The 14,779-nt window shown below is 42.5% G+C and overlaps 1 protein-coding gene across 1 annotated transcript in view; it reads right to left on the bottom strand.

Annotated features, from left to right (window-relative positions):
- plxnd1 (plexin D1) overlaps window positions 1–14,779 on the bottom strand; it is a 111,441-nt gene that overhangs the window by 41,818 nt on the left and 54,844 nt on the right. The window contains exons 14-18 of the mRNA XM_050065752.1: window positions 9,127–9,229; window positions 7,608–7,747; window positions 5,797–5,976; window positions 5,333–5,417; window positions 3,686–3,955 (exon numbers count right to left, since the gene is read on the bottom strand). Of these exons, the coding sequence (XP_049921709.1) occupies window positions 3,686–3,955; window positions 5,333–5,417; window positions 5,797–5,976; window positions 7,608–7,747; window positions 9,127–9,229 (778 nt within the window). The remainder of the gene's footprint in view (window positions 1–3,685; window positions 3,956–5,332; window positions 5,418–5,796; window positions 5,977–7,607; window positions 7,748–9,126; window positions 9,230–14,779) is intronic.

Below are 14,779 nucleotides of genomic sequence, written 5' to 3'. Positions count from 1 at the left end.
CAAACTAGGCAGCGCCGATCAAATATGAATCACGGTTCTGTTACTGCATCGCCTATTTCTCACCTCAAATGTTTTCGGAGACATATATTAGTGTACTGTTTAGCTACAAAATGAGAACCTGTTGGAAACAGTCCACCGAAGCACAAAGCACCAGCCACACCAACGTTCTCATTCTACAGCTGAACAGTACACTAAATTATGTGACCGCAGTTCACCAGCAGTGATGACATGATTGACAGCTGCGTTAGAGACTCCTCGGCTCTGACTGGTTGTTTGTGTTCACACGCAGTAATGCCATCACAGCACTAAGAGGAGGCAGAGGAGTATGATTTTTTTAATTTAGTGCTGTGTGAATATAGTGACAGTTTCAGCAAATATGACAAAAAATATTTTTTTTAAAAGTTACCAACTACAGCTTTGATTTACAGAGCATGAGGCTATGGGACTGCTCAGTTTGTTGACTAAATGTTTAACTCAAGGGACACTCACATATTGGTGTTGGAGAAAATTCAGGTTGAAACTTGGCTCCTGTTTTTAAAGGTCTGGTCATGATTGTACTTCCCAAAGTGATTGCTGAGATTAGGGAATGCAACAACAGTCCGAAAATGTGAGAAACAGAAGTGCATAAACAGTCAGAGAGGACAAAATGAACCAGGAAGTCGATCTGTAAACTCTGACGGATGTTTCAAACAGACAATTTGGATAATAATGCCATGTGCCTTTGTTTTCGCTTTAAATAAATTAAGCTGTCCTGGGGGTTTGTTTAAAACCTGTATAATAATCTGACTGCTCTTGTTTCTTGCCCTGTCAAGCTTATTTTTAGCGACGCTGCAGCATTCCTAGACATCTGCAGTTGACTTGGTATGCACTGTGTTATTATTAATGTATAGGAATGATGCCAAACAATACGAAAATAACCCCCAATTTGTATGAAGCTGCAATTTTTCTTTCCTTTAATGTAAGAGTGACAAGTGAGGAAGCTTGCGTGTGTGTATGTGTGTGTGTGTGTGTGCGTGCGTTCGTATGTGTGTGTGTTTATCCCCAGTGTGCTTCCTTGCTTTGATTACACCCTTAGGGCCCTGTCCTGTCCCTACTGCAGGATGCCACCCCCTGGGTCTCTGTCAACAAATGCTTCCTAACACAGACACAACACGCACTCACAAACACATGCATACACATTAGTGATACACATACAGACTTAAATCAAACTATCAAACAAAATATGTTTGAGCATAATGTAAAACTGTAGACATCATATATATAGTGCGACACACTCAAACTCACTGGACCAAAACAGTGAATTCTGATGGCCAAAACAGGATGAAAGCAAACAAAATCCACCCACATTCCAGCTCAGGTCCTTAATATAGGATCTGGCTGACTAACAAGCGCCCTATTAAATAAACACACACATTCTCCCTCCAGCCTCTCTCCCCCCCTTCAGGTCTGCCACAAGTGGAATCCACCTTCCTAAAGAAAACAGGAAACAACAGACGAGTCGCCCTGGCTGAGGCATTGGTTCCTGCAGGGGCCTCATCCTGACGCTCACAAACACATCGAGAGGAAGCTGCATCGTGTTCAAACTTCCCTGTCTGTGCTGTTAGCATGTGAATGTTGTACGGTGTCATAGCCAGCAGCTCTTTCGGGTGACGAATTCATGCAGACAGGTGCTTAGATCAGCCAGACCACGGGAACATGGGACCTCCCACTGAGCTGCCACTGCACCCTCCCCCTCCACCAGACCCCCAACTGAAATCAACACGTCTCAGCGGACGGGGCCTTTGATGTGCTTTATGTGCCTCTGGTTTATGTGAATATGAATAAAGGAACACTCAGCCTTGTCTGTTGTTCACAGTGGGTGCATTCAGTTTACAGCTGTGTTGCTTTTGGAGGCAAAAAAACAAGAAACCCGTAGAGAATACCATCGCTTGTTCCATGTAGAGTTTAAATGTGGTGTTTTGAAAGCTGAGATTGTCAATAGTCAGTGTTTTCTGCTGATAGCATCTTGAGGTTTGACTACATTAAAAAGAAGGAGTCTAATCAGTGTTTTTGTCTGATTACAGTTAGCAGCATGGCTCTAGGGGTGGCGATGTCAGCTGCTCTGCCTCTTTGGTCCACACTACTGAACCACTGAATAGTGGTTCAGTAGTGTGCAGACACTCACGGTCCACAGAGGATTTATCCTTGTTTGGTGATCCCCTGATCTTTTAATTGGTGCCACCATGAGGTCAACATATTTTTTTTCAGTTAAATGTCTGAACTATTCAATGGATTGCCATGACATTTGGTGCAGACGTTCTTGTTCACCTCAAGATTAATTATAATAACTTAAGTGATCCCTGATTTTTCATCTAACACCATCATCAGGTCAGTTTGTGGCTTTAAAGCCTCGAGCCTGACATTTCGGCATTTGCCATTTTTTGGGGGCCAGAGGTGACCATGTTTCGAGGAGTGAGGGATGGATCTCATAGAACTCATAGACTGTGGTGAAGCCTCACAGAAAGCCTCTGCGCTCACTGCTTAAATATGCGTGACTTTAAGCCTTCATAAAATGGTAACAGGTGAGTCCTATATAAATTTACAGTCAATAAATTTGCTTTAGAAACCAAAACCGCTTCTGTACCAGGCTGTAAACATGTTTATTTCTGCTGTTAAGTTGGACACTTTAACATGGGGGTCTATGGGGATTGACCAGCTTCTGGAGCCAGCCCCAAATGGCCACTAGAGGAACTGCAGTTTTTGGAACTTCTGCGTTGGCTTTATTTTTTAGCCCTTTTTTTTTGTCACTTGGTTTCTGGCAAAATACTTTCAAAACTAATGACATTCCCACCAGCCTCAACTGTTATTTGTGATTAATGAAAGTTAGCAAATGTTAGCATGCTAAACTAGAATGGTAAACATCGTAAACATTACCTGCCAAAGATCAGCATTGCCACTGTAATGTACACAGAAATACTAAGGCATTAATAGAAATTACTGTATGTTATCTTTCTGTGAATTTGAATTCTTAGACTATATTTTTGGGGTTCAATTTTTAAATATTAGTTTATTTATAACCTCTGTTATTCAAAATTGTAACGCTAACGCTAACCTAAATAGCTAAAGATATTCTATGCTGTTAGAAAAACAATGCATAGACTCGTTTAAATGTAATCCCTCTCAGTCATCACCCATGACCCACTAGAGGTGTGTGGCAGTATATTTATCTGCAGACACTCTGCTTTCTGTCTGAATAATCTTCTTATTTTGCTGTGTTCATGTCTTTCCCGGGCACAGCACGCAGGTGAGGTCGGGAATTCATAAAAAGGTAGTGACCAGACGCCAGAACCTAAGCAGCAGGCATCCAAGAGGATGCCAAGCAGACAAAGCTGGGGTTGGCTTTCACTTTCATTTGCACTGGCAATACTGTTTACAAACAGTAACCTACACACCTTTAAGTAACTCAAAAGGATTAAGATTGAGATGCAAATTAAATTCTTGTTTCATTTATAGTACGACCCTGGTGATATTGCAGACTGTTGCTACACAGTTGTATTAAACCACACAATTTATAGTGTGAATAAAACAGCCCATCCAATCAGAGGTGGACAACACTGACTCAAAAACAAACATTTCCTGGACTTATAACAAAAACAATGTAACACTGAAACCCAAATCTGAACTTCCTGTCCCAGCAGTCACTCACCGTGATGATGAGCGTCAGCGGCTCTCCTGGGTGGTGTTTTATCAGCTTCTCCTTGTTGGCGGTGAAAAACTGAGGGTCCTCCACATATTCCAACAGGAAGTGACTTTTCTGAGGCTCCCCCTCCTCTTCCTCTCCCTCGCTATCAAAAGTGGAGGGGCTGTCACCTGTGTAGAGGAGTCCATTCAGGATGAACTGCACTGAGGTCTGCTGGGACTGGCTGGACGGCGGGGATGGGCAGGTGATGGTGAAGGGGGAGACCACTGTGCAACGCTGAAGGAGGACCAGAGGAGACAAAGTGGCTTTAAATTTCATACCTTCACCTTTCAGATGGTTAATGACATGATCTACATGCAACTTAATTCACCTTAAACTGTCCATGTCTGCATCTTTCTAAAGGACTAGTGTGACATTTTGGGAAATATGCGTATTTGCTTTCTTACCGCCGAAGCTCGTTAACTACTGTTAACATATCATACCTTGTTTTGGGAGTTATTTCCATGGCTGTTTCTTGGCCAATATCTGTGACATCTTTGTTTACCATTGTTTACTCTGGACAGAGCCAGACCAGATGTTTTCAGTCCTTATGCTAAGCTAAGCTAAACAGCTGCTACGGCCTTGTTGGCTTAGCCACAGTGGTCTTTTTAGCCTCTCATGTAGCCTCAGGAGGTGAAATACAGTTCAGGTAAGGGGCATGACATTTCCAACACACAAGTGTTGCACCAATCACAACAGACTGACTGAGCTGACCAATCAGAGCAGACTGGGCTGCAGGGGAGGTGGGACATAAGCCCAAACATAGAGTTTCAGACAGAGGTGCTGCAGCAATGGGCAGTATAAGAAAACTAATGTGTTTTTCTGAACAATAAAACAGCTAAATCTATTCCAGTAGACCCCAATATTACAAATACGACCCCAAAAATGGGCATAATAGGACTTCTTTAACCAACAGATTGGTATCTATCTTCTCATCTAACTCCCTGCAAGAAAGCAAATATGTATTTTCCCCAAAATGTCAGCGTAATACTTCAAGTGTTTTCTGTTGCTACAAGTGTGATGCCTGAATGACACATTAAAAACATTATTTTTTCCATTTTGTTTTCCTAAAGGTCCAGTGTGTAGGATTTAGTAGGACATAATGGCAGAAATTAAATAAATATTGGGTTTATTTTATTTGTGTATAATTACCTGAAAATAAGAATCGTTATGTTTTCGTTACCCAGAATGAGCTGTGTTTATCTACATAAGGAGCGGGTCCTTGTCCACAGAATCCGCCATGTTGCACCGCCATATTTCTACAGTAGCCCAGAACAGGCAAAATTGGTGTTTTCGTGTCGACAACTGTAGTTAGCTGTGCCACGGCGAGGGAGCAGTGTTGGAAAACAACTGATTTATTTAAAATGAAACTGCTTTATTGAGGGATTTTACCGATTTAAATCACTTGTCTGTTTGTTTTGGAGAATAAGAGGCCTCTGCAGATTATTCAGCTCCTGCTAAAAACACTGAAGGAATATTAACCAGGAGTTCACACCAGCACACAAAGTGTCAGTTTTGCACCCTCACCGCTTGATGCCAATAAATCCATGTTTAATTATATGGTTGAAAGAGATTTGTCAACCAAAAAAGGAAAAAATACAGTTGATTACTCACTTTTTCTCCAATGTCCAGGACCTCCATGGTGACGCTCTGCACCAGATCAAAACCCTGTCCTGTCACTGTGATGGTCCTGCCACCACTGTGACACAAACACACACACGGACAGAGAGTCACAGCTCAGCCACGACAAAAAAAAAAGTGTCAGATTCATACTGGTATGCAAATACGTTTGGGACACTGCACCAAAACAAGAGAGAAACAGGGGACCAGATAATAATGCAAAACAGGTCGACTGCAGTGCAAATCCGCACACATGTCATCAAAGACATGCCGCTACGCTGTCACACACATGCTGAGCTATTTAGAACACAATAGGGAGAAAATGCAGCACATCAGGACGACATTACAGTAATGGCTTATGTCAGTGACTCTGGGAGGGGAACCGCAGAGTCCTCCAGCTTGAGAAGTTTAAGACATCTTGGTTTTAATGCATGTGATGTGTGTAGCACTCTACCTACCTGAGGTAGCTCTTTGTGGGGTGGATGAAGCTGATGATGGGGTTCTTCTCGTAGGTGTAGGTGGTGCTAAGCTCTGGATTTTGACAGGGAAGGTTTTCAAACTCCACACACACTGCCACTGGGTCTGTGTGTGCCTGCAGTGCTGGAGGCATGGTGCACTCAATGGTTTCATCTGTTTTCCTAAAATAAAATAAAAAATAAAAAATGAGGTAAACATCGTGACTGAAAATCTTGTGATGTCTACAAGTGCCCAAACCTCAAAAATGTTTCCACTTAGAATCAAAGTTATGTTTATTACAGTTTGGCAGATATTTCAAAATTTGCATTTTACATAACTATAGCTACAAGCACAGCTGCTGACTTTAAACTTAAAACATGACTTGGGCTTAAAAATCAAAAATACATATATTTCCTCGTACCTGATAGTGCTATTTATCAATCTAGATTGTTTTGCTGTGAGTTGCCCAGTGTTGTAGATATTGGACGTAGAAATGTCTGCCTTCTCTTGAATATAATGGAACTAAATGGCACTCAGACAATGTTGTTCAAAGCACAAAAAAATAATGTCTCTTTCCAGAAATAATGACCCGGTTACTTGAGATAATCCACAGACCTTGTTGTGAGCAGGTTCATGTAAGAATTTTTTGTCTACTGAACTGCACCCGCCAACCGTATCACCACACAGAAGGAGGTGTGCATCTACTCATGGATGAAAGGCTCGGGCTTGCAACAGTGCGTGACGCTAATGTTAATGGCGTCCTCCTCAGCTGAGCTGTAACGTTAGCTAGCTAAACTTTTGTTTCACCTCAGTGTTAGATGAGTTAGCAGTAGATGCCGGTTCTTTCTGCACAGTGGTTGTCAGGTGTAGTTTGGTAGAAAGAAAATAGTTCCTACATGAAACTGCTCACAACAAGGTCTGTGGGTTATCTTGAGTAACTGGGTCATGATTTCTGGAAAGACACATTAGTGTTGTGTTTTTCAAATGCATTTTTTTTTTTATGCTTTGAGCACCACAAGCTGAGTGCCATCTAGTTCCATTATACTCAAAAGAAGGCAGACATCTTTATGGCCGATATTTCCAACTCTTGGCATCTTACACCAAAACAATCTAGATTGTCAAACAGTACTACAGATAGGAGGAAATACATGATTTTTGGTCAGGGATTGAACTGTCCCTTTAACTAAGGTGATAATTAACCTTCTTCAGATCTGAAAGCAAAAAAACTTTCAAGTCTCAAGTTCTGACCTGGTAAAATCATTCATTCTCCTTAACCGCTTATCCTGTTTGAGGTCACGGGGGGCTGGAGCCTACCCCAGCTGACACTGGGCGAGAGGCGGGGTATACCCAGACTATCGCAGGGCTGACACATAGAGACAGACAACCATTCACACTCACATTCACACCTACGGACAATTTAGAGTCACCAATTAACCTGTATGTCTTTGGACTGTGGGAGGAAGCCGGAGTACCCAGAGAAAAGTCATGCTGACACAGGGAGAACATGCAAACTCCGCACAGAGGGGCTCCCCAAACATGGGGTTTGAACCCCCCAACCTGAGTTCAAACCAGGAACCCTCTTGCTGTGAGGCGACAATGCTAACCACATAAAAGTCTTCAAAAACTATCAATTATAAATTATTATATTGAATCATTAGGTCGATGCATTTACAGCACTTTACTGCATGATAGTGCTGTGTTATTTCAGGCTCAGTATTAAGAGACTCTGACAGACGTGAGACTTGACCCAGACCTGCCTCAAACACTTAAAAGCGATTCTAGCTAAAAGCAATTTAAAACAAGCAGTACTCACTCTATGATGGTACACTCCAGCGTGTTGTTGACCACGACTCTGACCTGAGAGCCAATGTCCAGGTGTTCCCCCCTGATGACGACCACAGTCCCTCCAGCACGAGAGCCCTTCGTCGGCTCCATAGACAGCAGCTTTGGGACCTGAATACAGACGAGATGATACAACACATGACTAAACAACGAATCAAGTGTATCACTTGACATCTGACAGTGTCTGTCACTGGGAATGACAAGCTTACTCAAACTGTGTTTTGTGCTCTATGATGCTTGCCTTGACACCAAATGAAAAATCTCTCCTCATGCTTTGAGGTTCACATATCTTGTCTTTAGAGATTGGCCGAGACAGCTGCTGACTACAACAGTAAATTAGTGAAGAAAACTGTGAAGACAGCCCACGCTGCAATATGTTAAAGTGCTGCTGAAGCCAACAGGCCTTTGGGCTCAAGCTTGCAGGACAGCTATACTAAGAGGCAATAATGTTCATGCATACACATGAAAAACTGCACACACTGTCACACAAATGCACATGCAAACCTGTATACACGTGCACATACACACAAATGTTCCTGGGGCGAAGATGAATATCGCTGTCCAGCTCTGCAGCTACCAGCATCAGCATTCCCGCTCCCTCCAAACTTTCTATCCCCGCCATGAACCTCGCCTCCAGGGAAACCTCTTATCCTCACTGACAGGATTCACTTCCTCAGTGTGCACGGATGGAGGAGACCTATTGTGCGTTTGTGTGTCAGAGTGGGCGTAAGGAGGCAGATGTTTCCGTCTAAAGGTTTTGAGGAAGGAGATGCAGAAGAGGCACACATCCTGTCTCCAAAACTGTTTTCCCTTTCTCCCACATCTTCCCTTCAACACCCATCGGTGAAAACCTCTCTCACACTCAGAGCATCTCAGACTTGGATAAGGGAACCCGAGAGGAGTTCCCACAACAGCACGTCGTAATGTTTGTTGATCTGGATTTTCTTCATCCTCGTGAATCAAGAGGGGCTTCAAGATCGGGGGTAATTTCTCTGCGGGATGACTCACAGGCAGAGCTGCTCTTAGAAGCTGCTGAAATGATAAGCTGTTCCAGCACTGAATTATGAAAAACTCTTTGTCTATAAACAAAAGAAACAAAGGGCTTACATGGGTATTTCCAATGGCTGAATATTCCAAATCCAAAGGGAGACTGTGTGGGTCGGGGTCAATTAACACAATGCTGGCTAGCTCTCCTCGGCCAGTGATGAATTCAGAGCAAAGGGACATTCCAACAATCGCCATATTTGTTTTTGCTGGCAGCGAGTGCAACATGACAATGGTGCTTAGTTGCAGCTCAGATGAACGTTTGAAGATTCCCACACACTCGCATTCCTCTGAGTCATAAAACGCATCTGTTAACACTCAACTGACACACTTGGGAAGGCTCTCCCAGTGGGGAACAAGGAACAAGAGAGCGTAGAAGAAGAAGAATGTGGAGGGAGCGTCGGACAGAGCGGAGGGATCAGCATATATAACTGTAGAATACTCACTAAGTATGAGAAGCTCTCCTTCGACGTCCCCATTCCATGATCCACATCCACTTGGACAATATCAGCCCTGTCATGTGCAGAGTGCCCTGTGACACACACCAGCCTGGGGGATTAGAAAAAAAAATAGAGTGTGACCTCCTTGTTTGGCTTGTCAAAACATTTTAATCAGACATCAGTTAATAAAACAAAACTGATAGTAATGGATAAGAACACTAAAGAGAAGCATATAATTTCAATTTAATAAAAAATCCTCACATTTCAAGTGAGGGGAACCAATATGAGGATGAAGAAAGAGATCTTGATCATGACAGCTAAACAAAGGCACGTAATTAATCTTGGAGAATGGTGCTTATGAACCAATTCATCAGACCATACTGCATTTACATATGGAATCTAATAAAGGCCTCGAGATATCAGATATTAGAAGATGTAAGGTTCAAAGCTCCTCAGACCAGATGTGTCTAACCACAGAGGAGATTAAGAGGCTGCTGAGGCTTGTTCTCTCCCCTCCTGGCTGTGATTAAGCCCTGTGTCATCAGTGCACGCTCTACAGGGACGTCTCATATTAATGACACGGTGGTGTACCGAGGCACAGGGATCTACTGTTCTGGGGCCTCACTGGGATAAATATACCGAGGGGGGGCGACCTTTATCGCCTCACATGATCCCCCTCCGGCTTGACACCCTGTCGGTTTATTTAGTCAGGTGCCTGGTGCTACAGTGGTTATAAATTCTCAGCAAGTGATCGGATGATTGACGGAGGGATCGCCGGGAATTTACATGAGCGGAGGAGCTGTGTTTTATGTAGGAGGACCTGGCAGGACAAGCGGTGAGACAAGGCTGGGCTGGACAGATTGGGGCTCAGCTGGGGTCAGGCTGTCAGGTCTGAGGCCACGGCTGACTCAGAAACTTGTATCTGAGTGTGTTTTTAAATGTCAGGCTTTATACTAATCAAACGAACGTAATGTTTTAACCAGACCTCGAACCACTGCAGCATTTAATGAGACCAATTAAAACACGGACTTTCTTTCTAAGCCTGAATAGCTGTTAAAGATATTCTCGCATAACCTGCAGTACGAGCCATCTGTTGATAGCCAGGTCTAAATTTGTGCTCATTAATTACAGGAGCATCAGGTAAAGAAAGTCATTACACTTAAATTACACTCCTGTCAGTAATGTGTCACGAGGGCAGAGGCGCACCTGTTTAAGGAAAATGCATCATTTCACATGCTCTGATTTAGAGGAAGAAAGAAAAAATGAAATGAAACGCGACTGTTCACAGATTCAAGCCTGAGGGAAATAAAAGAAATTGGAGAATGAATCAGCCTGAACTTGTAGGATCGCTCCGGGGCCTCACTGAGTTCGGGCTGAGAATCAAACTCTTATCAAAAGAATACATCACAGTGTATGATATCTGCTATTGAAGCATGATGTTGAGGATTATTCTGTGAGAAGGGAGACAAACATAAAAACAGTATATCTTGTAGAGTACAGACAGAGGCTTATCGGCAGATATAAGGTGTGATGACATCAGCTTGTGTAAACAGTACACAGACTCTGGGTGTGACGGGGTTTCTGCAGGGTTATGTTAAATTTAAGACTTTTAAAGACATTTTTAATACCTCACAGAATTCAGTTTAATATCTGCTTCACAATCATAGCGGCCAAAATATAAAACCCAGTAGGGACGATATGGCCTTAGAGTTATTATCTCTGCAAGCTGTAAGCCTGGAGGGGATCATGAGGTTGGTTGTGTGTGCATGTGTGAGTTTGTGTATCTGTCTGTTCGCATTTAATCTGTTATTTTATAAGCACATGCATGGATTGCAATGATACACCGTTTTTATAGTTCGTCATTTACTGCCGACTCTTACTCCTCTTAACTGTCCAGTGGGGGGTGCAAGTTTTGCGGAAATCAGTTCAGACCTTACCTAGTCTGTTACAGGACACATTTTGGCCTTCATCGTGGCTCAAGAACTGACATCCATAGAAAAGTTTTGCCCAGAGCATCTGCAGATTAATTCTATAACCAATTTTTTATGATACACTAAAGTTGCAGCAAATTTGTCCCAGTGGTCACTCGCGTTATTGCAAAAAAAAATCCCTTGCGGGCCATAAAGCATTTTCCCAGTAGACCACCGCGGTAAAAGACATGTCTGTAAAACTGTTGACAGGACACCTTGAAATGCAAACAGCATCAGTTATCTCTTTTTTTTGAGTCATGGTGGTTTTATATTTGTAAAACTTTCCTCAAATCCAGAAAAGCATTTCAAAAATCTGTGACGTCATCACAATGTAAAGTCCATAAGGAGAGTGGGAACTCACAGTGGGGCCAGCGGGAGAAACACTACTGCACATATTCATTGAGCCGCATACCATGGAAATAAACCCTGAAGCTGGTAAATGTTTCTGGAGAATGCACCATGTGATCAACTCCACAGGACTGAATAGGCGCCATCTTGGCATCTGGTATCTAGTTATTATTAAAATCTATGACAATACGAGATGAAATTAGGTTTTTGTTATCTTCACCACCATCTTGACTGTAAGGGAGCTGGGAGACATATTTCTACCGGGAGTAGCTTCACCACAGTGTGGCTGCGAACTGGTTTTGTTGCGTATGCTGCATGGCGTCATACCACAGCTGGAGCATTTTGCCTGCCTGATTTAGTAGATTTGGTTGTTTTTCCTTGATATTTGTGCTACCACCCTAAGTAAATAGGCTGTGTAGTGAAATCATTTCTTTTTTGGTCTTTTTTAATTGTGTTTATTGTTATAATTTCCTACTCTTTCGGTGCTATAGCCTACAAACACATTTAAAACTGTTAAAGCTCCAGTTATGAACAACATAGATCAAAGATTTGCGGCTGTGTTTTAGTCATTAGAAGTACTTTCATCGTCATAACTGCATCATAGCTATGTATATTTAACATAGCCTAAAGTGCCTGTTGACAAGGAAACTCGATCTGTTCTGCAGCTCTGTAAAAAAAAGATGAGGCGTGTATTTTTATGAGCTTCAGGGATGCTTCTGAAACACGCCACGCTCCATCTGCTGGAACAGAAATGACTAAAATGGCTGCAATCAGCTGGGCGACCGCCTGGCCACCTGGTAGATACCTGCACTTTACTGAGCGAACATTTCTAGTTTATCTTTATGTCACTTTTTTCGTCCTTTCCTCCATGCAGCTAGGGCTGAAACTAACGATTGATTTAATGATTTAATTATTGTCCAGATTAAAAATTTGATCTATAAATGTCAGAGGAGTCCAAGGTGATGTTTGTCTTCTGATGTCCAAAAGTCATAATAATTAATCAAATATCAAAATAGATGCTTCATTTTTTCAATTTTATTGTTCAAACAATAACTCCTAGTGATATAACTACTTAAATTAATGGGACCTAGGCCCGGCTAAGTGTCACAAAATGGACAGATGGCTTGACCAATTGAAAAGTTTCTGCTAAATCTGACACTTGTCTGTTATGAGGTGATTAACTCCCTATAACTACACTAAGAAGCCGTAGTGACAGTGCTTACTAAAGGTCTGATGGGGCTGAGTTATTGTCATATAAACTGACTTGGGCTCAGTTTATACGTGTGTGACGTCTCCCAACAGCCTGCTGTCAGACACAAAAACATACAAGACTGAAATTTAAGGCTTTTAATTAGGCCTTCTTAAAGAACCTGAATTCCTTGCTTTTTAAGGGATTTGCAGACCTGTAGGTGCCCTGGTGTGTGTGTATGTGTGTGTGATGTTGATGCAGTGTGATCCCAGTCAAAGGACACGCAGACTCACTGAGCAGACAGAGCCCGAGTTGACCCCTGCTTCGCATTCCAGCACCGCCCCGCTGTGGAGACATTATGGGTTTCAGAGGGTGCTATTTTGTCTAGTTTTGGAGATGTCTCTGATCATTTCCCCTGAGTGGATGATGATGATCATCAACAATCAAGCCTGTGAGTGTTGGGATGTGGTTGTTGTCTGCAGCGCAGCTTAAGAGACGGGGCGAAGGCCACTCAAGGCTCATATGAAAATGATAGAGAGGGCAGCATGGAGGACCTGAGCCAAGAAGTACTCCAGTAAATGAGGTGTGCCTAGACTGACTGTGCCATTAATTAAAATGTTGACACCGAGCGAGTGGAGCACAGTCTCTCCAGTGCTGCACATTTTCCTTGTGGCACACAGCTGTGAACTTTCACCTCTCTGCACACGAGCAGACACCTGTCTCAACAGCTCCGCTAAATGAGGTCACATGTGTCGGTGTGTGTGTGTGCTGGTGAGTGTGTGTGTATAGAAATTTTGCAGTTTGAGTTTAGATCTTCTGAATGAGGATACTTTTTGCAAACAGGGTTACAGTCAGTAAGAGACTTTAGGGATATGGCATGAATAGGTTAGGTTTTTTTTTTTTCCCCAAAACAAGGGTTCTAATACGATGTGATTACATGTTAAGGTAAAAGGTAAAGGTTTTAAGTTAAGGGGATGCAATGGGATCATATCTAATCAAATCAACAGGAGGTCCCCACAAGGATAGACATGTAAAGACATAGGTGTGTTTGTGCAAGTCAAATGTGCTGACACTGTCAGATGCACTGACATGTTATGATTTGTCAGTGCCACTTCCAGCAACGAGGATATGCACCGCTGTCATAACAACCAGCCTCCAGAGCCAATGAGGAATGACGACACCAGATGAGAACACCCCCGGAGTGAAATTCGATTCGCTGTTTTCGAGATGTGCGGTTTCGGGGAATGTGTCAGGCGGCTGGAGTGACAGGTAAGACCCGCAGGTCACCCTCGAACTGGTCCTAATACAATGAACGGCTTCAGTGGAGCGAGACCAGATAAACAGTTCCATTCAAGGAACATTACAGATACTGAATGGAACTTTGGATGTAACTGTAGAGTTACTGACTTCCACTGAGCTCTGTTATGCCGGTGTCAAAGCGAGGTCCTGCTGTCTCCATGGTGACAGTGTGATGGTCCCTGAGCTACGGAGGGATGGCGATGGAGTCATTTAAAATGAGAAGCGTGCTGCATAATAATATTTGTGAAAATTAGCTCCATGAATTCATGAAAACTAAACCATGCATGGTCGATGTTCTGTTCTCAAGACTGCTGGACATGTCGGAGGCTAATGACCTATGAGAGGAAGTCTAGTTACTCATGCATCCTACCGACTGAGGTACCCACAGACCCAGAGGTACACTTCCTATCAGATCTCACAGGTGCTTTTTATTGTATCATTCCATCTTTTCATGACTTTGCTGACCAATTTGTTCCTAATCTGTTTTAATTAGTGCTCTATAAATATACCTAGTTCTGAGGGAACCCAGTCAAAAAGCACCCAATTCCGCCTATGCAGTGTTTTATTCATTTTTTTAATGTACTAATTTAGTTGTTATTTCAGTTTTAGTAGCTTAAACAATCACAATTTTGCCAACATTTTTTTTCATGTTTCCAGCTGTATCTATATGGTTCATAGATAATTTGGCAAAATAGAATAAAATTTGAGAATTCCAAAAAATAATAACAAAAAAACCCCTCCAGCTTGAAGTATTGACTGTAATGGTCTGCCTACAGTTTTAATAAATGAAACAATTAATTCAGTTCATGTTTGCCATCCTGATTTAAAGTTTCACACACTATCAGAGGAAGGA

Source organism: Epinephelus moara, chromosome 16 (assembly GCF_006386435.1).
Source record: "Epinephelus moara isolate mb chromosome 16, YSFRI_EMoa_1.0, whole genome shotgun sequence".
Classification (NCBI taxonomy): domain Eukaryota; kingdom Metazoa; phylum Chordata; class Actinopteri; order Perciformes; family Serranidae; genus Epinephelus; species Epinephelus moara.
The sequence above is the reverse complement of the archived record's forward strand: the minus strand, read 5'-3'. Positions and strand labels throughout refer to the sequence as shown.